Source organism: Gadus chalcogrammus, unplaced genomic scaffold, assembly GCF_026213295.1.
Source record: "Gadus chalcogrammus isolate NIFS_2021 unplaced genomic scaffold, NIFS_Gcha_1.0 GACHA082, whole genome shotgun sequence".
Classification (NCBI taxonomy): domain Eukaryota; kingdom Metazoa; phylum Chordata; class Actinopteri; order Gadiformes; family Gadidae; genus Gadus; species Gadus chalcogrammus.
The window spans coordinates 110,704-138,535 of NW_026613517.1; the positions used below are offsets into that span (position 1 = coordinate 110,704).

Consider the following 27,832-nt stretch of genomic DNA (forward strand, 5'->3'; position numbering starts at 1 on the left):
TGTGCTTCTATTCATGACTTTGTCAGTCTCTTTATTGATAACATGGTATCTATGTTAGAATGTGTATCTGTGGAGAAGCAGCTGACTCAGTGACTGAGTGGCTCTACAGGCTGGTTGAACCATCAAGTGTCTCTGGGTTTTTCTCTGAGCCTCTAAGCATTACAGCTCTCTGTCCATCGTTCATATTTGAATGAAGTTATTATTCTTGGATCAGCCGCCCTAGCATGTTAGTCTGGGAGGAGTATGAACCGGTCCAACTGGTTGGTTCATCATTTCCTTGTTATGAGTCAGACGGTTTGTTGTGGCTTACTTCATCACAGCAGGAAGACGACTAAGGTACTGTAGTCCTCTCTGATCCGTGATAGATCAAAAATATACTTTGAGTCTTATCAATAGGTTGATAGTTAGTTTCATGTAAAACCACGTGGTTAAAAAAGTCAATGTATGGATGCATTGCCATTTGTCAAAATTACTATTGAATAATTCAGAAGGTTCCTGCTCTGTAGAATACTATGTGTTAGACTGTGGGCTTTAGGGATCGAACCCAGAACCTTTCAGCCTTGAGTCAAGCGTCAGGTTGAGGTTAATAATGACTGTTTCGTCTGATTCAGTATCGGTTCTTAATCTTAAGTCCTGTGGTGACTTTAAAGGTACTGAGGATAGAATGGACAGTGGTTATATTTGTAGTGCGGTATTATGATTACATTATTTCAACAGGAAGACGGCCATCTTGGTTAGTGAAGGTGTCTAAACGTCATCTTGTACTGGGTCTTGTTCTCTGTGGGCCTGCATCATTCTGCAGTAGTGAAGGCCTCCTCTATATCTGAGAGCATCACTCGTATGAGAGGGACATGACCTTCAAGGTGAATTAACCCTGCCACGACCGCCTCAACACAGAAGTCACTGGTGACGACTGGTTCGTGTTCTTCAGCTCAGCCCATCCCACTGACATCCTCTCACCAGCAGGTGGTGCTGCGGTGCACCTTTTAGAGGGTTTCAAAACGGACCTAGCAAAATGATCCACTTTACTACCTCAGGAGTTGATTGAATCACAGACTGCAGAAGAGTAGCCCGTTTGTGACTTTTTTTTCTTTTGTGTGTGCGTGTGCGTGTGTGTGTGTGTGTGTGTGTGTGTGTGTGTGTGTGTGTGTGTGTGTGTGTGTGTGTGTGTGTGTGTGTGTGAACTCTACTCTGTCCACTCTGAGTACTCTGTCCACTCTGAGTACTCTGTCCACTCTGAGTACTCTGTCCAGTCTGAGTACTCTGTCCACTCTGAGTACTCTGTCCAGTCTGAGTACTCTGTCCACTCTGAGTACTCTGTCCAGTCTGAGTACTCTGTGCACTCTGAGTACTCTGTCCAGTCTGAGTACTCTGTACTCAGAGTGTACAGAGCTCAGAGCTCTCTGTCCATTCTTCATATTTAAAACAGTGATTACTATTCATGACTGAATGAGGTCATGGATCAGCCGCCTATAAGAGGTTAGTCTGGGAGGAGTCTGAACTGGGAGGGGAACTGGTCCAACTGGTTGGTTCACCATTTCCTTGTTATGAGTCGGATAGTTTGGTGTGGCTCACTTTACACTGTAGGAACAAGAATAAGATACTGTAGTCCACTCTTATCTATGATAGATCATAAATATGAATAACTTTGAATCTTATCAGTAGGTTGATCATTTTTAAGGATCCTGCTCTGTAGAATGATACCTGTTAGTCTGTGGGCATTGGGGATCGAACCCTGAACCATCTTGCCTGGATTCAAGTGTCAGGTTGACGTTAATAATGTATTTTTCTTCTTGTGTCTCCTTGTGTCCTTGGGTGACTTTAAAGGTACTTAGGACAGAATGTACAGCTGTTATATTTGTAGGGCAGTATTATGATAACATTATTTAGACAACAAGACGGCCATCTTGCTTTGTGAAGGTGTTTAAACGACTTCTCTTACCGGGTCTTGTTCTCTGTGGGCCTGCCTCACAGATCTGGTTGTGATGTCATACCACATGAGGAAGTCCATATATGGTCCTGCCTCCAGAGCGGTTTAACCAGCACAGGGAGCAGTTGGTATGATATCCGCACGGTGAACTTGATCTTATCAGACACATTTTGTAGCCTTTTGAGACCTTCTGTGTTGAATGATGATACGTTATTAAAGAGTAGATTAGAAACCTCTGGGAATGAGAAGGTTTATGAATCTGCGTCGAGGAAAGACCCTGCCTCTTGTCTGAAGTTAACAGAGACAACAGCCCCCTGTGAGCGGAATACACAGCTCATATGAAAGCAGAGAGTAAACCAACACCGAGTGGCAGTAGAAACAATCTGGAGTTGTGTTTGTGTCCAGGTCTCCAGTCTACTATGGATGAGGAGAGAAAGGAGGGGGGTCCTACCTCTAAGACCACTCTGTCTGGGGAACATGGCCGCCGGAGCAAAGCTAAGAGGTAAGAAGAGGATCTCTCTGTCTGTGACTGTTGTCCATCTCAGAGCTCACTAGTGATACATCATGACTCCATCATTAGTCTGAGTAAAAGGTGTGTGTGTGTGTGTGTGTGTGTGTGTGTGTGTGTGTGTGTGTGTGTGTGTGTGTGTGTGTGTGTGTGTGTGTGTGTGTGTGTGTGTGTGTGTGTGTGTGTGTGTCTGTTGAAGCCCAGAGAAACAGGATAGAGCAGACTCCCCTGGACCCAGCTGTGTCTCCATGAAGAGTGACCGCTCTATGGATAATCCTGTTGGGTTTAAAGATGGAAATCAGTCTATTGAGAAGAGGTGAGGATTTATCAGAGATCATAAAGATACAGCTTCTATTAAACGTCCATAAATCCTGGTTCTTGTTTTTCTAGAAGAGTCCAGCAGGAGAGAGCAGACTCCCCTGGACCCAGCTGTGTCTCCATGAAGAGTGACCGGTTAATGGAAAGAATTAACCGTTTTGAACCAAAGTGAGTAAATATCAGAGATTATAAAAACACAGCATCTATCAAACGACCATAAATCCTGGTTATTATTTTTCTAGAAGAGTCCAGCAGCAGAGAGCAGACTCCCCTGGACCCAGCTGTGTCTCTATGAAGAGTGACCGCTCTATGGATCATCCTCCTCTCTTTAAAGATGGACGCCCCTCCAGAGAGGAGAGGTAGGAATATTAAACAGACAATGACAACAGAACAGTTGGTTGTTACCAGACTCTACTGATACTCTCTCTCACAAGCAATCATTAACTAATTGAAGATTTTTACTGGTTTACCTATACTCCTTACACACACACACACACACACACACACACACACACACACACACACACACACACACACACACACACACACACACACACACACACACACACACACAAACATGTATACACACACACACACACACACACACACACACACACACACACACACACACACATACACACACACACACACACACACACACACACACACACACACACACACACACATGTATACACACACACACACACACACACACACACACACACACACACACACACACACACACACACACACACACACACACACACACACACACACACACACACACACACAAAGCCATTTACTATTAAATCATCCACAAGCAGATAAGGTACAATCAACTTTATGAATCCCACACGGGGGAATCACTTGTTATTTCAGCTCAAGAGAAAAAAGCAAAGCAAAAGAGAAATTCAGTGATAAAAAACAAAAATACAAAATAGAACCCATTTAGAACCGGCATTCTATCATTATAAAATCGCTATTGTAATGTAAATTAATATATAAAAAAATATCAGTCTAAACCAGTCTCCCCTTGGCCCATTTTTTCTCATCTAATTTTCTCCCGAAATGACGTCAAATGACGCGTTTGACGTCATTTCGGGAGAAACCTCTCTTCCCGCTAGAAGGGCCGAGGACTACAACACACTTTTGGTGGCAAATTTGCCGGAAATTTTTCCACCAATAAGGAATGAGAGGGGGCGGGAGCTTGCACGCTTGCACGCTCAGCTCGCGTACTGAGGGGGAATGAGAGGGACGGGAGACCGACACAAACCTCTGACCATGGCAGAAGCAACAGCTGAGTTTGAAAATATATTGCTGCATTGTGATATTCAGGGCTATTTGTATGAGCCAGAATACAGCGAGGAAGAACTGAGACGAATAGAGGAGGAGGCTGCTGCGGCTGCAGCTGAACAAGCCTTGCCTGTTGCCGAGGAGCCGGATCGCGCCGGAGTGAACTGGTGGTGTACCTGTTTGCTCTGTTCACCTATGGAGACTCACAAAGAGTCCCTGTGCTGCAGCGAATTTCAGCGATGCCAGTTTCTTCGCAATGAAATGGCTGAATCTGGCGAGGAAGGGGCCGTGTGTGTAACATCTCACCCAGGCTTTACGCCTCATCTGAACCGTTGGGTATTGGACACTTATTTCCGGACCCAGAAAGTCAACTGGAAACGCCAGCCAAAGCCCGCCGGGAGAAACGGATGTCTGAGCACAGAGTAAGTGTTTGTTTACTAACACATTGGCTACAATAGTTTTGAGTCACGGGGAACGTGACAATGTAGTTATCCGAAAGTAGCCGACCTTATTGGCAGAGCATAGGCTACGTTACGTTAGCTTCAAGTCTGTGTAATGCTGTAGGCTACTCAAGGCATAATTTATCTTGCATTGCTAATTTTGTTCTTTCTTTCTTTTAGACAGTATAGGCTAACATCTTACCGGCATTTCCTGGAGTGGATACTGCAAGGTGAGAGACTTGGGAGAGGCAATCGCCTTGTTTTGCCAGCGTGTGTTGTCCAGGCCATCAGGGCTAATTACCCAACACAAGATGGGCAGTACCGTGGCTACCAGGAGACGGTAGATGCCCAAGATGAGCTGTGATATTTAGCAAACTCACCATACGTTTTGTTTTTGTATATAGTTTATATTTTATGAATAAAACTTCAAATTCATGTTGGTTGTTGTTATTTGTTTACTATACCAAATGATACTACACTAAAGTAGGCCTGCTGTATAAGATGAACACTTATTTCAACTGGGGAGAGAAGGTTTACATATAGCCTACTTGATATGCTGAAATACTGTAATTAGCAAATGTTTGATGTACAGTAATATATACAAATGATACCTAAAGTACTTATAAATCTATTCTTGCTACATTCATACATGATGGCTGTATGTTGAACCTACTTTGCAACTTCGTGATTTATACCAAATTGTAGTTTTAACCATATGGAAAAAAATGTAATGACAGAAATTTAAATAATTATTGCAGTGAAGTTTGTTATGGTGAACATGGGTTTATACAGGAGTCCAAGGTTAGGTAGTAAAAACAATAAGAATTTATTCACAAAGGAAAATGATCCAATATTTACAAAGATAAGATTGAAAACAAATGTTTTATAAAAGATACGTTTAAATAGATAAAATAGGTCAGATGTCCCTCTCAGAAGCGCCTTTTTAATTCAGCCACTGCCGCCTCCTTTGGTGGTTTTGGCACTGGTGCAATGTTAGGTGGCAGCGCAGGCTGGGGCAGGGCAAGTGAGGATGTTGAAACCTTATATAGAATCGTTGGGTTTCGTCTTCTGGTTATGACACTTGTGAAAAGTGTGTCAATGAACTGGGTGGTGTGTGGAATAAAAATCTGCTTCACGACCCACTGCTTGGATCTCCTGCAAAACACTTGGTTGAAGCGTGGTTGTCCTGCAAAATAAATAAAAATAATTATAGATAAGACTATAAAGGCAACATTTGAGATGCTGTACTTTTTTCAAATGAAATACCTGAATTATTCAGCTAAATCTGCAAACCGTGTAAGCTGTGAAAATTATATTCTTGATTCTTCATTGAGCCACTCTTACTACACACCTGTCATGGTTGTGGCCTGCTTTCTTTTGACAATGTTTTCATTGTGCTCCAAACATGCAAGATGACCCCTTTCTCTCATTCCCTGGAAAGAGAATCCCTGCCTTTTTGGGAGGTACTTGAGCATTGCACTGTGAAAGATCTCCAGCGGCCCTGTATGCAATAAAATAAAAAGGGAAAAGAATATGAGAATGAAAACATGATCATTACGGAGTGATTTTGTAAAGTATTCAAGTTTATAAGGAGAACTATTATAAACTCACCAGTGTGTTTGAACAGGGCCATCTGTTCCAGGTCTTTCAAAAGCCTTTTGTCATTTACCAGCGATTCGAGATTTTCAAACGCTGAAGACTCCCTCTTCATCCATTGGCGCTTGCTTTGCTCCTGGGCTGTTAGAGGATGATGTCCACACCGGTTTGTTTGTCCATCATCCTCCGTCCATTCATGCTCATTACACACGTGGTGTAGAATGGACTGCCATCTGCATTTCAGTATCTGTATGAAACAAGTATTATTTACAATTATAAGACTACAATTACCGGTATATACTATTTTTGGTCTCTAAATAACAGATGAACAAAGCCTTTGATTCCTTACCTCTGTATCACCCTTGCTTGTTGCACAGGTAAACCACAGGTGGTTTATGATTGACCTATGAAAGAAAAGAGAATTAGTAATTTAGAAACTTACAAAACAATGAAAAGCTTGGCACTTTACAAACCAACACTGACCTGCTCCATGCAGCAAGAATTTTGTTCCCTTTAATTGCTCCTTTCCTCTGTATCTTCTTCCTCAAACCTGAAAGAATAAATGTAACATAAGTTCGGTCCCCTCACAACAACATTTGTTGAATTTTTTTGTAAAGTACAGCCAAATCCCATCCTTTTATCTGCAATATATAAATAACTGTGCTGCAAAGCTCTGGACATGATTTGTGAATGGGGAGGGCTGGAGAATGGGGGAGGATTATGTTTCGTTGTGTGTGTACAGGGAAGGCAAAAAAGACATACCTTTCGCTGTATGCCAGATGTCAAACTCATGCTGAACATTGGGGAATTCTTCCCTCATGATCTTACGTATCGATGTTGAGCGGTCCGTGGTCATCACCTCAATATCTAAGCCTTCACCCATGATCTCCTTCATGCCCCTTTTGAAACCGAGTGGTTCCATGGCAACAGAGCTGCCGGCTTCTGTAGACTAGAAAATAAAGTTGAATAGTTACTTGAATTGAATAATAATTTTCACAGCAGCAATAATAACATATATTTTTTTTTCCAGTGTTAATCTTTTATTTACCTGCAGCAGTTCTGTGTGAATAATCTCCTTGGTGTCGTCCAACATGAGGGTGTAATGGCAGTACTTGGCACTGAAACCTGGGGTGTCACACCGGCCATCCCCTGACAAGTGTAGCTTCTTCCCGTCCTCCTGTTCTAGGTACACTCTGGCCATGATTTCTTTTCTCTGTTGTTGATATAGGTCTTCAATGGCAGGGTGCAAGTAAGCCTTCTGCATCTCATAAAATGTAGTCTTGGCGATCATTTGGACATTCATGGTCTTGCACCAGTCTGACAGTTCAGTGTACGTGCCACCCCTGAACTGAACAGCTGCCGCTGCGAGGAGGTTCACCTCTGCCATTCCCCTCACTTCAGGCGATGATCTCCATGTCCCGGAATGTCCAGCAAGACATGTCCACGTCACCTTCCTTTGCGCCCCACAGTCAAAGACATTTTTTGATGACAGAGGCTTGCCGCACATTTGGCAAAATTTGAAAAGTGACAACAAGCAGGACTCATTCACAATGATCTTCTTTCCATGCCAGTCATTGATGCCTTCATCTTCTGATGAAGACGTTGACGTGGGGGTGACAGTTGTGTTTGGCTGATAGTTTTCGTCTGCTTCACCCACAGTGCTAAAACTTGAATCAAGGGTCCCAGGTGTGTCGGGGCACGATGTCTGCAAAACAAAGAAGAGGTTTATTTTTAATTGTAAAGATGACCAATTATATAAATATTATTCCTTTAGAATGATTAGTTGAAAGTTAGAAAGTATTATCTTGTGCTAGTAATATATTGGCAAAATATTTGATTTAGATCATTTGTAAAGTAGCCTTTTCAGAATCTTACCGATAGTCCTTGGTCCGAGGGAAAGGTTTTCACTGGTGTGGATGTCAAAGGGAAGGTCTTCAGCGGGTTGGAGGATGCAGAGAGAGTCAATGCGCCATGACCACTAGCAGCGTTCTGTAATGACACAGGCATTTAGTTTGTCATGTTTTTGGTACCACACACACAAAAATGTAATGTAGGGACAAGAATAAAACTGCTCAATATGCATTTGCTTCCTAGTATAATTTTAGATTATATCACTCACTGAAAAGGCTTTTTTCCTGCTTTACTTTGTTTTTGAACCATTTTAGCAATTTGCCCCGATAGCTGCTATTCGTTTGGGTCACGTGACGTCACTGTAGCTTTGCGCCACCATCTTGACGACCGATCTCACCCACTGACCCATTGATTTCAGTGGTAACTCATGCCGGCAATTTGTTGTGCAGTGGGCACAACAGTACCTAGCGCATGGCAACGGGCAATGCTCGTTCAAAACTCATCCCCGGCGTCCATAGCGAAATCGACAGTATGCTAAGCTAAGCTAAGCACACAGAGACCCGGGTAGCAGCCGAGGGAGCGTATCTATGATCCCGGGTCCTATGTTCCCCGGGTCCTATGTTCCCCTCTTTGTATGAGACTGGGGAACAAAGGACCGCTTTTCCCAAAAAGGGTCCTATGTTCCCCGATATGTTCGTTTTTCCACCATTACTGCCAAATACCGGCCGAGAAAACTACCATTGCATGTGTTTACCTTTTGTGGAAGAGGGAGACGTCGGAGAACCTGACGCAGTCTTTTCATACGCCGGTAAACAAACCCCGAGAAGCCCAATCCCTACGAGAGCTCCCCGCGCTACGGCCAACCGGATGCGCAGAGCTTTTGGCCGTGATATTATTATACAAATTATATTATATACTAAGAGCTCCGGGAGTCGCAAACGGCACGGGGAACATAGGACCCTTTTCACTGCTAGTGAGCTCTAGCAGTAAACTGAATTGCTCACTAGTAGCAGCAGAGAAATATAGTAGAATATTACGACAGTCTTACCTGTAGGCGACTGCGTTTCGCTGCGGGAGGTGCATTAGAAGCCCCGGCCTGTTCGTCATCTGGGAACGGGCCCACAGCGAAGACGGACGGAACAGCAGTTGGTTTGAGTGCGGACCTTATCTTGCCGAAAAGTCTTCCATCAAAATCCTCCAGTTTGAAATGGAGACTGCATATCGTTTTTCCTTTTATCATTTCCATCCCGGTGTCTTCTCCAACTCTGGGGTTGTTTATCGCCCGCAGCCATAGTTTGCAACGCTGAGCGTCTTTCACTGGCAAACCGTGAAAACTTACACTCTGTCCCAACCTCGACTTTTCGGTGCAACCGGGTACCAAACAACCACTGGGCATGATTGCTTTTGAAAAACTTTTGAAAAACTAGTCAAAACTAGTCAACGCCGATTCATGAACTTCGTGAATAAAGTTTGTTTGCTCGCATGGGTCCTTCCCCCTTTTAAACGGAAACATGTGTGCGGGGTAGCGAGCGCAATGCACTGTGGTAGTTGGAGGTTTTCTCTCTTTGAGCCAGAGAGACCATGAAAACACTCTTTCTGCCTTTTTTCAGGCTAGGATGAACCAATTTCAATTTTTTTTTCACATTTATAATACATTGAATTATTTAATTCATAAAACCTTCATATTCCCACCGGTGAACTATCCCTTTAAGCACAATTTTCAAAACAGGGCCTGTGTTTTCAAAACACTACACACAATTAGCACAACCACACACCCAATTAGCAAAACACTACAGATCCTTTGCAAAATTAAACACTCCTGTAAAAACTATACACTCCTTTTTAAAAACCACACTTTGTTACAATATGAAACACACACGTTTCACATTACTATACTCTGTTTGCACGAGTTACACTCTGCTGTGATAAACCTAAAACACTTTTAGCACTTCTACTTCCCTATGATTAGGGTAGGCTACTATCAACAAAGTACAAATATAATGTAAATTCACCAAACAATACACAAGACCAATGTTGCAGACTGAAGAAACTCATTTATTTCTCAACACGCCCAAAATGTTGACATAGAGATTCATAATACTGTAATCAAACGTCACTTTACGTATTGTAAGTTAAAAAACAACAACTAGACATTGTCTCTTCGCCTAGCTGGATCTGGCCAGAGAATTTCATCAACATCGCAGGCAATGTTGTCATTAGCAAGACACCTTGGAAAGAAACGTCTTGAATGACGAATCCATCCTTGCATTGCTGCTACCTCCATCTGGTCACAGGCCTCCTCCATGGCTTGGATGAGGGGTACCTCAGCCTGGAGACGGAGATCATATACCTTCCACCGCCATGCCGAGAAAAACTCTTCTATAGGGTTGAGGAATGGAGAGTATGGTGGAAGATATAAGACGGTGAAATGTGGATGTTGCTGAAACCAGTTCTGAACCAGAGCAGAGCGATGGAAAGACACATTGTCCCAGACAACAATGTATTGCATATGATTTATTTGATTTGCTGCTGTTATGTTGCGCAATTGGTCCAAGAATGCGTAGAAGAAGTATGAGTGCTGTGTTGTAAGCGCCCATATGGGCATGGCGGTGGAGGACCCCATTCTGTGTAATGGCTGCACAGAGTGTTATATTACCCCCACGTTGCCCTGGGACATTGACTATAGCCCTGTGGCCAATGATGTTTCTTCCCCTCCTTCGTGTTCTCGTCAGGTTGAACCCAGCCTCATCTACGTAAATGAACTCATGCTGGATCTCCTCTCCATCCATTCGTAAAACTCTCTGAAAAACAGTGTCCGGCAAAATTGTGTAGTTCAGTGTAGATCTAGTATACATATTACAGTACAGTAAAAAACTGAGACAGTATGCAAGATCACACTGCTAAAGTGAATACATACCTCTGCATAATCATGCCGCAGTCTGTTTACCCTTTCGGAATTGCGCTCGAAAGGCACTCGATAAATTTGCTTCATTTGAATATGTTTCTTTTTTAGGATGCGTGCCAGTGTTGATGTTGAGACCTGATGGATATCATTGAAAATGGCGTGGTTATTGACAATGTCAGCTTGGAGCTGCTTGAGTGTTATAGCATTGTTGGCCAAAACCATGTTTACTATCTCCCTCTCTTGCTGTTCTGTGAACATAGGAGGCCTTCCCCCTTGTCGTCCCTGACCCTCAATCCTATGTAGAAAAAAAAACAGTATACAATAGTACAGTAATTTCACAGGAAAAGGTAACAGAAGTGCTGATAGTGCATAGAATACAGTACTGTAAGCAGTGACTGAAACCGTGCAGATGTTTTTGATATGATGATATTTTTACAATACCTATTTTCCAGTCGAAATGTTCTCATCACACTTGCCACTGTATATCGGCTTAGATTTGGCTGTACTCGCAGTCCAGCCTCCCTCAGCGTCAGGCCGTGGTTGACAACGTGGTCAACCAGTGTTGCGTGGATCTCATTTGTCAGATTCGGTCCTCTTTGAGCACCTTCTTGTCTTCGTCTTCGTCTTCGTCTTCCTCTTCCTCCTCCTCCTCTTCCTCCTCCTCCTCCTCCTCCTCGTCTTACTCTTTCTCTGACTCTTTCCATTGTGCTTGGAGAACGCTGAACTCACCTACTGCTTTTTATAGTGCTTACACACCTGATTGTTGTGTCTGCAATTAAGCAAACAAGTGTTTGCACTCCTGATGACTGTGTTGAACCAATTGGTTGGACGGTGTGGTAATTTGACAGTCAGTGCTTTGGTATTGCAAGGAAGTGACTTCATGATAGATTTTTGTGTGTAATGTATGTTAAGTGTGTTTAGTGTTTTGCAAATCACTGTGTGTATTGTTTTGCAAAAAGTGTGAAGCTGACATTGTGCTTATAGTGGTGCAGATCTGGGCTCATGTTATGATCCTTGAGTGTAAGGTTTTGATAATAGTGTCATACTTTTGATTTTAGTGTTTAAGCAATCGAAAAAAACTGTAAATAAATACAATTACACAGAATACTTGCACAGTATAATTATAAACATAATTGAAGACATTAATATTCTCTCTCTCTCTCTCTCTCTCTCTCTCTCTCTCTCTCTCTCTGTTTTTCTTTATGTTTACTGTGTGTGTGTTCTCTCCACAGACAACCCCACCAGAGGTCAAAGGTTACCAGTGCTCAGTCTGTACAGCAGCATCAAACAGAGCTGATCATGGTGTGTATTTCCAACAAGACATCTGACTTCAGCTCGACATGATCACTAGAAAGCATCCCTTGTGGTGCTCATCGTCTCCAGGCTTCCCTCTTTAGACCAGCGGGACAGGAATCCAGGACAGATGCTTCTGATGTCCTCAGTGAGTTCAGAGTAAAGTTCTCCTTGATGTTTGTTCTGTTCCAGAGGGCTGAGGAGAACGCACACGCTTTCCTAGACAAGGAGCTGAAGAAGCTCTGGAGAGATCTCTTCTCAGATTACCCACAATGCTCAGAGAGTCAGAGGGAGGAGGAGGAGGTGGATGGTAAGAACGAGGAGCAGAGGAGGCGCGCCATACAGGGAGTGGTGGAGATCACAAAGCTCTGCCTGATGGAGATGAACCAGGAGGAACTGGCCGAATCACTGTGGGGCGGTAAGACACTCTTATTTTGAAGACAGAGGAGACTTTTATTTTGAAGCTCAGAAGACAAAAAATAATGAAAATGTATGTTTTAAAGAGTGGTATGAGACTCTAATTTGTTCTGTTCGGACTAATTTACATAATCAAATTTAGTGTTAAGAGATTTCCTCATTTATTATTCATCAATGTGGAGATACCTTTCTTCTTGGGGGTTTAATGGTTTGATCCAGATTTGAACGGTTATTGTGGGTCGATCAGGTTAAATGGTTTGTTCCAGATATGTAGGGTTATCGTGGGAGTATCAGGTTAAATGGTTTGATCGTTACGAGGGTTTTTGTGGGGTTTTCATGTTAAATGGTTTGATCCAGATATATAGGGTTATTGTGGTTCGATCAGGTTAATGGTTTGATCCAGATACAGGGGCGGACTGGCCATCGGGAGGTTCGGGAGATTTCCCGAACGGCCGGACGATTTCAGGCCGAGCCGGCCGGCCGTAATTCTTTTTTTATTTTTATTTTTTTTATTATAAATTTATATATTTTTTGTTGTTGTAAAAGATGTAAAAAAAAATGAAAAAGTTAAGTAAGCCGTGATTTGGGGTGGCCTGCTACCGGATATTCTTACTTACAGCGCGAAACGGAGCTCTTGCCTGACGGTGAAACGGGGCCGATGTATTACTGTCAATTTAGAGGGGGGAGCACCCCCACAGTGTATGGCAAAGCGAGCGGCCAGAGCAGCAGAGCAGCCGAACGGCCCCTCCCAACTTGGACTGCTCCGCGGTCTGTCATTTCTGATTGGCTCAGCCTGACACACGGCCGGGTCACTTACCCGGTACTTCTTGTTGATCTCACTGAAGTTACACAGAAATACGAAAATGTCAAAAAGGAAAAAAGGTGGTGAAGAGGCAAAAGAATTGGGTGGCGCTCAGAAGTTGAGGTTGAAAAGGAAAAAAATGTTAGAGCAAGACGCAGCCAAATGTGCTAAATTAACCGACCTTTTCCGTGGAAAAGCCAAGGTTGACGGCGACGCCCATGTCAGCGAGACCAATGGTTCGGCGGGAACAGGACACAGTAGTATAGCTATGACAGGTGCACTAGCGAGCATGTTTGGCAATATAAAAATGACTTGAACTAATTATGGAAGTACCAGAGACGTCGGAGAACAATTCATAATATTGTAATGCCCACGGAAGAGGCAGTGAATGAAGTATTGATTAGAGAGCGATTTATTAGATACCACCGCTAATAAACCATTGGAACACTTCAACACCAGTAACCACAGCAACGCACAACAAACCCCGGCCCGCCCCCATCTCCCAAACCCTGTGTATGTGTATGACAATTTTTTTCCACTAAAATAATTGTATCTTGCACTATTTAGATCATTTTCAGCCTTGATTTACCTTTCTAGGCACATGCAATTTCTAATATTTTGTACATGGACAAGATTGCTTATAAAATATTTCCCAGTGATCTTCACAATATTCTAAACACATGCACATCCCAACATTGACATGCCGTTGCAATGCACATATCCACGGATAAGGACTAGTTTTTATTATTTTACACCGTGGTAAAATTCTACGCGCGCTATTCCCGCGGTCTCATAAAAGGCCTCTCCATCCCAAAGTCCCGGGCCAAATTTTTGGGCCAGTCCATCCCTGTCCAGATATGTAGGGTTATTGTGGGAGTATCAGGTTAAATGATTTGATCCACATATGCAGTGTTATTGTGGGGTATGAAGTTAAATGGTTTGATCCAGATATGAAAGGTTATCGTGCGTCCATCAGGTTAAAGAATGTTAAAGATTCCATGCCACACCCATTTCATTCATTTTTTTATAATCCTTGATGTCCTTTGATCGAGTTTGTAACATTGTTTGTTTTGGTAATGTCTTGGATATCTCATTTCAAGCTATTCTAGCACGTCTGAAAAACCTGGTAGAAAAGACGACTCTCATGAATATTGATGTATTAATGAGCGTTGCTCTGATTGGATCGCTGTTCTCATGAATATTCAATATTTAAATTTCGCTTTGCTCTGAAGCATTTGTCCACATGCTTATTGAGGGACAGCAAACCTAAAACGATGGCAGGACTTTGCCCTACGTGTTTGATCCAGAGTCGGAAGATGAGCCTGAAGGAGAAGACCAACCACAAACACGTACAATGATGGACGTTTCAGAATGGTAATGTGAGCTAACTTAACTGGCATTTAGGGCTTAGTTGTGGCTATACGCCAATAAACGGAGCGTAGTCCAATTCCCACCATTTATTTACGAAATAGTTTATGCACCTACAAATCGTTTATGAACACAATGTATTTTGTAATATTCCAAAATCACACGGTATTATCCACATTTAGGGTACGTAAAATATAGTAGGCCTACAATAGGCCTATGCACTCAACTTTCCCGGAATCAGGCTACCTGTTCAAACACTTTTGGTAAGATGATGAGAAAATACATACCAAAAGTGTTCGATGACATCGGTGGACCACGACGTGCTGTGATAACCAAATTTGTGCTTTTTATTAAACCAGTAGGCCTACACCCCAGCATACAGCCCTTTCCATCAATTAGCTTGTTAGTGATTGCTTTATTGATACATCTTAACAGAGCAACCAGGTTATTCAAATAGCCCTAGGCTTAGGAGTCATAATTATTTTTTATGTTGGCATTCGAAGATGTGTTGTCGGCAGATTTAGTCATTTGCAAAGACCTACAGCATCTTCATTTTCGTATAATCAGACTGATTTTATATTAGGTAGGCCTATAGCCTAATTTATGTTTCATTATTGATGACTGCCAAACACATTGCCTACCTTTTGCTTCAGGTGTACCTGTGGGAATTGCTCTACAATGCAGACAGAGGTGGAGAATGTATGCTGCAGGGAGACACCAACGGTAAGACAGTGCCACGATGGGTGATATGGATTACATTTTGGTTATACACTGTCAGTAAAATCAGATTATATTAATCAAACATATCTGATTGCACAGGTTGTAAGAATAATGGAATACGAGGATCCACCAGTATTATGCATGACCCTCCACCCAGGACTAGATCCAGTTTGTCTCAATAGATATTCCCAGCAAAATACCCTGAACATTTATCGACGTGATTATGGGAACTTGCATGTTAGAGGCAATGAGTAAGTAAGATGAAAAAATGTCGACACTACGGCACATCAGCATATTCAAACATGTCTACCAAGCTCATACACTATTTTGTATAGTGAAAGTCAAAGTGATGGAGCTGTACCTACCAATAATACCAATACAAACAAGGATTATTATTATTATTATTATTTATTTTTTTCTATTTACACGTGACTAATCATGTCATATATAACTCACACACTATAAACAGTTCAGCCATGGCCATATATACATAAACAACAATGTCCTCTGCTTTTTGACAGCCGTTGCAGGTACTTGGCCTACAGGTAATTTGTGCTTGGGATATCTTGGCAGGAAGATATGTGTTGTCATCCCCTCTTGTGTGGTCCAACACACAGCAGGGAGTTCCCTGATGCGGAAGGCCAATATGTTGGATTTCAATTTCCTCGAATCTAAAGTGAGGTACATAAGCCGCAATAGCGTCTTCTAAGGTTGGACGTTTGTGTTGGGACGATAGGGAACTGGGCACAGGAATCTTCTGACGATCCTCCAAGTAGGGCAGGGGGTTAGGGACTACCTCTTGAAAGAGGAGATGCATCAGGCTGAAGGTATAGCCTAAAAGAAATACAATGTAGCTAAACTCTACATGTTACAATGTACAAAGTGTTTTATACATCAATAAATATTTTCTTACAACTTACAGTATGTTGGTTGTGTTTTTACTTCTTTCACCTTAGCCGCTCTTTTATTTGCTTTTGGGAAATTGAGTTTGTGCCACAGTTTTCCTGAGCTTTTCTTCGCTTGGGAACGGCCAGCATTCTCATTAAAATGCATGGCTGCCAGGTAAAGTCTGAAGGAGAAAATAGGGTGTGGTAATACCACTGTCATAACAGAACACTGGTTGCATCAGGTCTTTATCAAACAACAACTACATAGTCACCACAGCAAAGATATCTACACATATCTTTAGGTCTGTATTGTTGCAGTGTAAGAAAAATATATATTTTTAGTCAGTAAATGTGAACATACCTGCCTCCCAATAAAAGGGAAAAACATTTTTTGGTGTAAAACGCAAAATAACACTGTTGAAAGCTTCCAGTGTTGAGGTCTGGTACTTTGCTAATACCAGACCTTTGTTAATTTGATATGTAAAGTCATATGTTGTCATTCCTTTGTATTGAAATAATAAGCCAATGCACTCACAAAATCTGTGAGGATTCTGACACAGATCTGTCATAGATTGAGCAGGATCATATGTCGAGTCATGTGGTTCAGCGATCACTGTGGAGTCTTCCCCGTCATCTTCCTCCTCTACAGCTAACCAAGGTCTATTAGCTGGCGTTGGCTTGATTGGCGTAGAAGTCGAGGGTCCCCAAGGTGCATCATCGGTAGTTATACTCAGTTACAGAGCAGGCTGTAGTTTGTAAGGAATATTACTGCATATTACTGTTTTGTTACACCATTTACGAAAGAATAACAACAGAAGCCATCCAGTAAGCTATAGATTAACTCAGGTGTGTAGAGTTAAAAAATGAGTAGAGTAATTATGTGTATATACTATGGCTGGCAAGTTGTGCTGATAACAATAGTACACAGACCGTAGCAAACATTTGAAGTTTTAATTAGTTCATAAAATCTACTAGAAGGTGGATGAACTATTTCGATTTTTGCCAACCCTATTGTATAAATATGACATGTGGATGAACTGAGTTTACTTGGTTTAGCCACCATTATCAACACTGTATGATCAGAACAGAAGTTACTTGGCACATGAGCAGTTGAAAAATTTATAAAATAACAAACCTCTGCTTCTCACATGATTGCGTAAAGTGATGACAGACTAGGTGGGTCTGTTTGGCAAGATGTATGGTTGTTGGATGTTCCTGATGTTCCCGTTGTGCTCTAAATGACATGATACACACAAGAGACAATTAGACACCAAGTAATACATAAAGCTAAATCATGTCCTGAAGCCAAATTAATAAAGTACTGGAAATTGTACATAGATGTTAACTTACACTGCAATAAAATAACTCACTTATCTGAGTAGTAGGCTAGCCTACAAATTATCCTCATCTACAGGCAAATTATCCTGATTGCTGCCAGATTAGTTTGGTAACCATGACTACAAGACAGCTGACATGAAGAAAACTATGTAGAAATGCTACACATACATACAAATTTTGATGCCGTGTATGGGCAGAAAATCCCTAATGGCTATAACTCGCTGATAGTAGTAGAGTGCAAGCACATCCAACTCTGTACAGGTGCAGGGTAAAGAGTCCGTCAGATAATAAGAAAAAGTATAACCGCACACTGTCGCTTCTGCTTCCAGTGATTGTATTAGATACACAACGTTTCGACCGTAGCTGTGTCGCGTTTTTTGAAGAAAGCAGTCCAATCCTTGGTCGCTTTTAACTCACTTTGTTTGTTAAAGTATTTCGTATGTTAACTATGAAGCAAAAGGGAGGGAATTGTATCTAACGCCTGTGAGAGAAATACCGTGAGCTACTTCGAGACCCGGGCTTAGGCCCGAGTCTCTCCGCGGGTCTGCCTATCAGCTCTGTCGCCTCAATCTGAACTCTGTCCTGGTTTCTATCAAGTGGGCGTGGCCTATGTGAAGTGGCCGTGTGTGACGTAATGGCTCCACCCTCCTCACCTGTCTAAAGGTTTCTGCCATCTGTGGCTGGAATAGTTATTGCAGCTTATGAGTTCGATCCTGCTTCCTAGTGGCTCTGTGAAGGTAATGCAGCTTGTGTGTTCGATCCTGCTTCCCAGCGACTATGTGGGGGCAGCTTATGTGCTTAAAATACGTAACAGCTGCTAGGTCTTCATCAAGTCTGACGAAGACCTATACGGTCAAAAGGTTGTGTCAAGCATATCAGTATAACTAAGCGGCTACCATGGAATGAAGGTAGCGCTAGCTGTACGTGCTACTTTGACTGTTCATGCTAGCATTGTCCAAAATGGGCCTATAGATCATGTAGTTACAGGTAACTTTTTAAATAGGATTTCATTGTGTGGATAAAATTACTTACGGCTGTTGGAGAAGTGGGCATAACACACAGGTTCGATGTCGTACTGCCATTGCATTCAAAATTATTTAACTAGCCTGTTACCACGCAGCATCTGTACGTACACGTATTAGCACTAGCTCAATCACGATTCCTTCAGAATTTCTGTGGGCGGTTACGAACCAACCAAGTGGGCAGGGCCATGAATAATAATTCAACGCTACGTAGCAATGTCACCTTATCCAGATTGGCTCATTTCTTCTGCCTTTTTCCTTTCATTGGCTATTGCATACAGCAGACAAACTGCATAGATTTCAAACTTACCACGAGTCACAAATTTATTCTGACTAATGTTATTTAACAAACAATAGGACAAATGCGATTTTAATGGCATGGGGCAAACAATAAATGGCAAATCAACAGCAGAATAACTATACGTGGAATAAGTGGAAGAGATGCAGCACTATCTTGTTATATCAGCATATGAAGTTAATTTCCACTGATTCACTATCATTATTAATATCATTAGACCAATGATTTTGCTGTGTAAATAAAAAAACAAAAAATAAAAAAATATGTATCCATTCCTTGTCACGACCAGCTTCTTCAACCACAAGTAATGAAGTCAGTAAATATGTTGATCATTTTACAGGAAATATTAACATGCTTTAACTGATGTCACAATCCACTATCTGATGTCTTCTGTTCATTCTCATGTAGGATCTGCTGCTGTTGAGTGCCAACATAAAATCAAGTCTCATTTGAAGAAGAAGTTCAAGTGTGTGTCTGAGGGAATCCCTAAAGCAGGAAATCAATCGGGTCTGAATGACTTCTACACAGAGCTCTTCATCATAGAGAGAGGCAGTGGAGAGGTCAACAAAGAACATGAGGTCAGACTGATTGAAACAGCTTCCAGGAAACCAGCCAAGGAAGAAACACCAATCAAATGTGAAGACATCTTTAAACCCTTACCTGGACACGATCAACCAATCAGAACAATATTGACAACTGGAGTGGCCGGCATTGGTAAAACCATCGTAACGCAAAAGTTCACTCTGGACTGGGCTGAAGGCAAAGCCAACCATGACATACACTTCACATTTCTTTTAACTTTCAGAGAGCTGAATTTACTGAAAGAGAAAGAGTTTAGCTTGGTGGAACTTCTTCATCACTTTTTTAGTGAGACCAAAGAAGCAGGAATCTGCAGATATGAACTGTTCGAAGTTGTCTTCATCTTGGATGGTCTGGATGAGTGTCGACTTCCTCTGGACTTCCAGAACAACCAGACCTGGACTGATGTCAAAGAGCCGTCCTCGGTGGACGTGCTGCTGACAACCTCATCAGGGGTGACCTGCTTCCCTCCGCTCGCATCTGGATAACCACACGCCCTGCGGCAGCCAATCGGATCCCTGCTGAGTGTGTTGACATGGTAACAGAGGTGAGGGGGTTCACCGACTCACAAAAGGAGGAGTATTTCAGTAAGAGATTCAAAGACGAGAAGCTGGCCAACACAATCATCTCCCACGTCAAGAAATCACGAAGCCTCCACATCATGTGTCACATCCCAGTCTTCTGTTGGATCACTGCTACAGTTCTCAAGGACATCTTTAAAAAATCCCAGAGAGAAGAGATGCCCAAGACCGTGACTCAGATGTACAGCCACTTCCTGAGGGTTCAGTCGATACAGGGGGACAGGAAGTATCATGGGAGAGCTGAAACGGATCCATACTGGGGTCCAGAGAACAGGAAGATTGTTTTTTCTTTGGGAAAACTGGCTTTTAACCAGCTGGAGAAAGGCAACCTGATCTTCTACGAGGCAGACCTGGCAGAGTGTGACATCGATATCAGAGCAGCCTCAGTGTACTCAGGAGTGTTCACTCAGATCTTTAAAGAGGAGTGTGGGATGTACCAGGACAGGGTGTTCTGCTTTGTCCATCTGAGCCTCCAGGAGTTTCTGGCTGCCCTTTATGTCTTTCTGTCCTTCATCAACGATGGTGTCAATCTGCTCTCAGAAGAACCACCCACCTCTGGGGAAGATAATCTCCTCCTCCTCTACCAGAATGGTGTGGACAAGGCCTTACAGAGTGAGAACGGACACCTAGACTTGTTCCTCCGCTTCCTCCTGGGCCTCTCTCTGGAGAAAAATCAGATTGTCCTACGAGGTCTGCTGGGATCGACAGGAACTAGCTCACTGACCAATACAAAAACAGTGTCTTACATGAAGGAGAAAATAGATGGAGATCTCTCTCCAGAGAAAAGCATCAATCTGTTCCATTGTCTGAATGAGCTGAACGACCGTTCTCTAGTGAAGGAGATCGAACAGTACCTGACATCATCGAGTCTCTCCAGAGAATCTCTCTCTCCTGCTCAACTGTCTGCTCTGGCCTTCATCCTAGTGACATCAGAAGAGGAGCTGGACGTGTTTGACCTGAATAAATACTCTGCTTCAGAGGAGGGTCTTCTGAGGCTGCTGCCAGTGGTCAAAGCCTCCAAAACATCTCTGTAGGTTCACTAATAACACGTATTACAATACACAATATAAATATAACTGGAATATAAGGTTAAAATAATAATAATAATAATAATAAAGAAAATACATTTTACATTGAATATATATGAAAATGTATACATCTAATTATTTGGTAATTTTTGGTAAACTAATAACATTCTTCATTATGGAATAACTTAGAGATTTCTGTTATTTTGATCGCAGTTACTGACATGTTCTATTTATTGTGTATAAAGGCTGAATAGCTGTCATCTGTCAGAGAGATGCTGTGAAGCTCTGACCTCAGTTCTCAGCTCCAACTCCTCTAGTCTGAGAGAGCTGGACCTAAGTACCAATCGGCTGAAGGATTCAGGAGTGAAGCTGCTCTCTGCTGGACTGGGGAGTCCATACTGTACACTGGAAACTCTCAGGTCAGTTTTACTCAATGTGCAAACAGTTACAAATAAATGTTCGAAGTCAGACTTATATAACTCAGCTTACATCTCAGTACCTGTGATGACCACATTCATGACTTTCATATCATATAAAGGTTACCCCTTGTTGTTGAGGTGGATATTCTAATCCATCCATATGCTTGCAAATCTTTAATTATAAATATAAACCCAAAATATACCGATAGTGTCCCCTGTATACATTACGTTGATGGTTGAGAGCAGGGTGAAATATAGGGGGTCTTGGGAGGGTCAGAGACCCCAAGTTGGATGCCTAACGCCGGGATTCCACCGGACGCGTTATGGCCGCTGAGCGGCTGTGCCGCGGAACGGCTGCGCCACGGAACGGCTGCGACTTTGCCCTGCGTGCACTTCCACCGAGCGCGTTATGGCACAGCGCAGCGCTGCCTTGCAAGCCAGCCATATTCACGCGAGATCACGAGATCACGCGATAATCCTAAACCTAATGTACTCACCTTCCACTCGCAAAACTACTGCAATTAAATGCCACGCTTTGTACTTCCGGCCATTGTCATTATAAAAAGGATGATTTGTTACATAAATGACTTCATGTTGCTGAACTTCGACAATCAGTCTCTCGTCGTCCATGTTGCCGACCCTCTGAGACCCTTTTGATTGATTGACTGCTGACCTGGTGCCACCGGTCATGATGTTATGTTGATGAGTAGTTGTGATAGGCTACATGAGCTGAGTATTGTGTTTTATTTAGAAAATTGACCTGATGCTCTACGACTTTTACTTTTTCACTTCCTGCCCGGGTCGATCTGCTCTGTTGAAATTGACGCTGTTCAGCAACGGCTCGTTTCAAAAATAGAAGTGCTACGGAATGATAGCGCCGCTCCTGGGACGCTGCTGTGACGTTCCGCATCGCGCCCGGTGGAAATGGTTTCATTGATTAGAGTGGCAGCGATCAGCTGCCACTCTAATCAATGAAACCATTTCTGGGTGTGTCTGGAATGTTTTGGACGGAAACCTCAGTCTTCTCCACTCCCTATAATGGTACCGGGACTTTTTATTTTTCTTCGTTAAGAGGGAAGAGTCTATTGTGTTGCCACACTGAGCCCATACAGGCCTGCAACGTTTTATAACAGCATATCACTGACAAAAGGCACAAGCAAACAGGACTTTCTGCGGGCGAACAACTAACACATCCGTGCGCACAAATCATTATTGTAAACACTTTAAACTGCACTTGCGCTCAGCAGTTCTCTGATCGCGAGAGCAACAATAAAGCCTGTGAGGCAGAAACGATTCATTGAGCGCGCACGTAAAGTGAAGCAGAACTCAACTGACACCCCTGCACCCACAAATGCTCTCTTTGCTCTCATGCTCACTAACTGTTTTTTTACTGCTCGCTCTGATATTTTTCTCCTCTCAACACAATGTACATAATATTGGAATAAAAATTCTCATACAAAAAATCTAGATTCACTAATAACATGTATTACAATACAATACACAATATACTACAATAAATGTCATATTAATATACAAATTGCTTTTCAAACCCTGCAAAATAACTATTAAATACCATACATTTTACACCCAATATACAATAAGATAAGGATCTAATGTATTGACTAATATATTTTTGTTCAATTCTTAAAACATCTCTTATTTTGTTTGAAGGCTGAACAGCTGTTATCTGTCAGAGAGATGCTGTGAAGCTCTGGCCTCAGTTCTCAGCTCCAACTCTTCTCGTCTGAGAGAGCTGGACCTGAGTACCAATGATCTGCAGGATTCAGGAGTGAAGCTGCTCTCTGCTGGACTGGGGAGTCCACAATGTAAACTGGAAACACTCAGGTCAGTTTTCAGCCTCTTCTTCAAACTGGTTATTCTAGCTTCCAGTAAGTGCTGCTCCTGCCTGATGCATTTCTGTTGCTCTTTTCCCTGCTGACAAAACACTCCCTGGTTCTACACAATGTTAGAATCTGTGAAGTAACGGTCTTAGCGTACCAAACACAGCAGACTTCTCCTGACTCTAACCAAACAATACCTCATTGAGTTGTAGCTATTGAGAAAGGAGCATTTGTTTAAGATCCTGTCACATCCAAGTGAAGGAAGTTCTGCTGTCTGTGATGATGTCATCTCCCCACTTCCTCTTCCTGTTCTCAGACAGGGTGACACAGCTTTGTCTCCATGAAGTATCAATAAAGCTTTTACTTGTCTTCAATATGGAATGAATACACTTTATAAATGTGGTTACTTTAGTACGAACTGCTCTCAACCAGATAGAATAAATGGTGTGTGTGTGTGTGTGTGTGTGTGTGTGTGTGTGTGTGTGTGTGTGTGTGTGTGTGTGTGTGTGTGTGTGTGTGTGTGTGTGTGTGTGTGTGTGTGTGTGTGTGTGTGTGTGCGTGCGTGCGTGCGTGCGTGCGTGCGTGCGTGTGTGTAGCTTGTCTGGCTGCCTGGTCACACAGGAAGGCTGTGCTTCTCTGGCCTCAGCTCTGAGCTCCAACCCCTCCCATCTGAGAGAGCTGGACCTGAGCTACAATCACCCAGGAGACTCTGGAGCTGCGCTGCTCTCTGCTGGACTGGAGGATCCACGCTGGAGACTGGACACTCTCAGGTATGGAGAGGACAGCTCACCACTCAGGGACAAAGTCTCCTTCAAGGATTCAAGCTGCTGCTAGATGAAGTGGTTTGAAGAGGCAGCTGTCACTCATGTTGTGTAGAAAGTGATGAGACAGCATATGATGAAGGTGAATGTTTCATCATGCTGCTCTCACTTTGATTCCCCCCAAGTGTGGAGCACGGTGGAGTGTGGAGGCTGAGACCAGCTCTAAAGAAGTGTAAGTGTCTGTTTGATTCATCAAAACACACCCTACTAACTATTGAAATGGAAAGTCCATCCACATTGAAGGACTTGTGTATACGTGTGTATAGCTATGATTCCCTGTTTTTATGAATGGCTAGTATGTTTGTGTAGGTGTGTGTATGTATGTGTACATGTCTGTGTATAATATGTATGAACCAGTTCTATTGTACCAACAGTTAGCTTCCAGCCTGTATGTGAGCTCAGCTGTTTCAGTTTGTGGTTTACACAGGTGGATTACAATGAATGTTTATGGGAACCTTTTAAAGTCTAATATCTTGATAAGTATGTTGACTATAGCTTAGATATATCAGAGGAGCAATTTGCTCATCATGCTGAACGTTTTGATGTATGATATTTGGATAGGTATATGTAGTGTAACTATTGCGGGAGTAGATTCAGTTTATACATCTTTTTAGGCTTCAATGTTTTTACTGGGACAGCCACTCACACACACATGGGATTTGCATTTAGGTTTAATTTAAATTATCTTATAAACAATAGGCACTACTATTTCTAAAGCTATGGCAAACAAGTCCTATAACTATAGTAGCTCTGATATTATTTAGACTTTCTAAATTAATGTTTGTAGAGTAGCTGAACGTGAAACAGGAAGAAGAATAATGCAAGACAACAGCACTAGTGATGATGTTGATGATGATGATGATGATGATGATGATGATGATGATTATGATGAAGAACGGTTCAGCACCTCATAATTTCTTGTTCTCCCTCAGATGCCTGTGAACTCACACTGGACCCCAACACGGCCCACAGACGACTCTCTCTGTCTGAGGACAACAGAAAGGTGACAGTGGTTGGAGAGGACCGGTCGTATCCGGATCACCCAGAGAGATTTGACTACTGGTACCAGGTGTTGGGTAGAGAGGCTCTCACTGGCCGCTGTTACTGGGAGGTAGAGAGGGAAGGAGGTGTTGTTATAGGAGTGACACACAGAGGAATCACAAGGAGAGGAGGGGGTGAAGACAGCTCGCTCGGATGGAACAACAAGTCCTGGATTCTTCATTGTTATGATGATGATAGTTACTATGCCTGGTACAACGGTAGAGTAACAGCCATCCCTCTCCGCCCCGCTGGCTCCACCAGAGTAGGAGTGTATCTGGACCGGCCTGCTGGCTCTCTGTCCTTCTACAGAGTGTCCCCAGGTGGAGGAGGGTCCTCAGACACACTGACACACCTCCACACCTTCTGCTCCTCCTTCACCCAGGAGGACCTCCTCCCTGGGGTTGGGTTTGGGCTATGGGGGGGGGGCTTAGTAGTGCTTCCTGGCGAGCAGGCTCAGCGGTGTGGCTCAGCGTCTCTGTGTAAATTATAGTCTCTCTCTCTCTCTCTCTCTCTCTCTCTCTCTCTCTCTCTCTCTCTCTCTCTCTCTCTCTCTCTCTCTCTCTGTCTGTCTGTCTGTCTGTCTGTCTGTCTGTCTGTCTGATGACACACATGAACACAAACATGCATATGTGAACACACACGGGTATATTACCACACACACATATGAATACACACACGCACATATATTAACGCACACACATGCAAGCGCACACACACGCATATATGAATTAACATAAAGACACACACATATAAACATTCACGCATGCACAGACGCATATATAAACACACATACACAAACACGTACATAGGAACACAAACACGCACGCACACACACACGTGTATATGAACACAAACAAACACACGTATATATGAACACACACACACACACACACGTGTGTACATATGAACACGCGCCACGTGCAAACACACACCATATTATAAACACTCAAATACACACAGAGACACACACGTGCAAACGCACGCACACTGCACACAAGCATATATAAATGTGTGCGCGCCCGCATGCACACGCCGCACACGCATCTATGAACACACACACACACGCAGATATGAACACACACTTACTCAGATATGAACACACACACAGAAATAAACACACACACGCACGGACTACACACATATGTATATATAAACAAACACACACACACACACACACACACAAGCACACACACACACACACACACACACACTCACACACACACACACACACACACACACACACACACACACACACACACACACACACACACACACACACACACTGTGTTTCGCTGATTTATATTCATGTACTCAACTATAATCCAAATGCTACATTTCCTTGGGCTTCTTAAAGTTGTGATCTTGATTTACCATGAAAGGAAGAGACTTTTAAGATCTGCCATCAGGTTTACTTAACAGGTTTTACAAAGACCATATTTCTAATGTGAAATGTATTTTAATTATTGATTGATGGTCAATTTTAACGTTTTTATGCTACAATATTGTGTCTATTTTCAGACTTTAACAGTTTCATGCTGCGGGGCTCTGATATCAGTTTATATTTTGATAAGCCTAACATGATGTAAAGCTTCTATTGTTTGAGTCCTTGTGTTTATTGTGTTCATGTAAGGGACTGTTCTTCTATTCATTGAATCTTTGTGTTCATGTAAGGGACTGTTCTTCTATTGTTTGAGTCCTTGTGATTATTGTGTTCATTTAAGGGACTGTTCTTCTATTGTTTGAGTCCTTGTGTTTATTGTGTTCATGTAAGGGACTTTTTTTCTGTTGTCCTGGTTAATAAAGCATAATGGTGATAAACAACTCAGTGGATCCACTGAATGTTCTCTTGTGTTCAGCAGAGGATCAGTTTACACTTTAAGGTCGGGGGGTCACTGAATAAAAAGAACAATAGAGGCTTCGTCTACACAACATTAATAACCAGGATACCAGCAAGTGCATTTCCACCTCAGACTCATACGCCCGATGAGGGACGGAGTATGGAGAGAGTTCTAGAAGCGAGCTGACAGGAAACAGCCCATCTACTGGCGTCTCTCCAGAGACGAGCCTTGCAGGCTGGTTGATGCACCACCTCCCCGTCTAACAGGACCCTGAGCCTCCATGTTGAAACACACAGAGGTGTGAGTTTGAGGCGCTGAGCTGCAGAGGAGGAACCTCTCCTTCCCTGGGTGCGTGGGAGAGGGCCAATGCAGGCCACCGTACCACAGAGTCAGACCAGGACCTGTTTCATGAAGATCATCAGTCACACCACGAGGTGACCCTCTGTGTTTGTGAATCTAGGGCGAGGCGATGAAGAAGGACTCATTATCAGGGTATTTCATAGGATAGTTCATGACGTCAAACTGATCCGCAACACAGGGCCTTCCCCCTCCTGGGGGTCCGTCCCCTCTCTGCTGCACCGTGGGGGGGGGGGGGCTCCGTCCTGCTGGGGGGTTGTGCAGTAGAGGGCTCTGGGTCCTCAGGGCTCAGTGCCGCTGGGGGGTTGTGCAGTAGAGGGCTCTGGGTCCTCAGGGCTCAG

General features: G+C 43.0%; 3 protein-coding genes across 6 annotated transcripts; 1 reads left to right on the forward strand and 2 right to left on the reverse strand.

Annotated features, from left to right (window-relative positions):
- LOC130378495 (NLR family CARD domain-containing protein 3-like) lies at positions 1 to 27,632 on the forward strand. The gene is given in 14 exon segments (XM_056585234.1): positions 1 to 336; positions 2,336 to 2,432; positions 2,638 to 2,754; positions 2,829 to 2,924; positions 2,999 to 3,115; positions 12,074 to 12,143; positions 12,327 to 12,552; positions 19,395 to 20,003; positions 20,006 to 21,176; positions 21,420 to 21,593; positions 23,265 to 23,438; positions 24,031 to 24,204; positions 24,381 to 24,427; positions 25,188 to 27,632. Coding segments are annotated over 13 exon segments (3,657 nt in total). The 5' UTR covers positions 1 to 336; positions 2,336 to 2,349; the 3' UTR covers positions 25,787 to 27,632.
- LOC130378497 (uncharacterized) lies at positions 5,301 to 9,428 on the reverse strand. Of its 3 annotated transcripts, none has more exons than XM_056585235.1 (9): positions 8,985 to 9,428; positions 7,961 to 8,074; positions 7,134 to 7,790; positions 6,848 to 7,034; positions 6,569 to 6,635; positions 6,435 to 6,489; positions 6,101 to 6,332; positions 5,841 to 5,990; positions 5,301 to 5,675 (listed from the first exon to the last, which is right to left on the reverse strand). In XM_056585235.1, the coding sequence occupies exons 1-9, from the start codon at positions 9,330 to 9,332 to the stop codon at positions 5,419 to 5,421; spliced, it is 2,067 nt and encodes a 688-aa protein (XP_056441210.1). In that variant the 5' UTR covers positions 9,333 to 9,428; the 3' UTR covers positions 5,301 to 5,418. The 3 variants fall into 3 exon arrangements, with proteins under 3 accessions (XP_056441210.1, XP_056441211.1, XP_056441212.1); XM_056585237.1 differs by having other exon boundaries at positions 5,590 to 5,675; positions 6,159 to 6,332; XM_056585236.1 differs by lacking the exon at positions 5,841 to 5,990.
- LOC130378498 (uncharacterized) lies at positions 9,918 to 11,625 on the reverse strand. Of its 2 annotated transcripts, XM_056585240.1 has the most exons (4): positions 11,283 to 11,625; positions 10,854 to 11,136; positions 10,593 to 10,737; positions 9,918 to 10,315 (listed from the first exon to the last, which is right to left on the reverse strand). In XM_056585240.1, exons 1-4 carry the CDS (start codon positions 11,543 to 11,545, stop codon positions 10,083 to 10,085), a joined length of 924 nt encoding a protein of 307 aa, XP_056441215.1. In that variant the 5' UTR covers positions 11,546 to 11,625; the 3' UTR covers positions 9,918 to 10,082. The 2 variants fall into 2 exon arrangements, with proteins under 2 accessions (XP_056441215.1, XP_056441214.1); XM_056585239.1 differs by having other exon boundaries at positions 9,918 to 10,737.
- Positions 27,633 to 27,832: the final 200 nt, after the last annotated feature.

What these genes read in the sequence shown, in the direction of transcription:
- LOC130378498 (XM_056585239.1), bottom strand. Translation starts at nt 11,545, where the DNA reads ATGGAAAGAGTCAGAGAAAGAGTAAGACGAGGAGGAGGAGGAGGAGGA. An exon ending in ACATTTCGACTGGAAAATAG is followed by an intron (nt 11,137 to 11,282) that starts GTATTGTAAAAA and finishes TTTTCTACATAG; the next exon opens with GATTGAGGGTCAGGGACGAC. An exon ending in TGCGGCATGATTATGCAGAG is followed by an intron (nt 10,738 to 10,853) that starts GTATGTATTCAC and finishes ACTGTTTTTCAG; the next exon opens with AGAGTTTTACGAATGGATGG.
- LOC130378497 (XM_056585235.1), bottom strand. Translation starts at nt 9,332, where the DNA reads ATGCCCAGTGGTTGTTTGGTACCCGGTTGCACCGAAAAGTCGAGGTTG. An exon ending in CCTCGGACCAAGGACTATCG is followed by an intron (nt 7,791 to 7,960) that starts GTAAGATTCTGA and finishes TTTGTTTTGCAG; the next exon opens with ACATCGTGCCCCGACACACC. An exon ending in CAAGCAAGGGTGATACAGAG is followed by an intron (nt 6,333 to 6,434) that starts GTAAGGAATCAA and finishes TGTTTCATACAG; the next exon opens with ATACTGAAATGCAGATGGCA.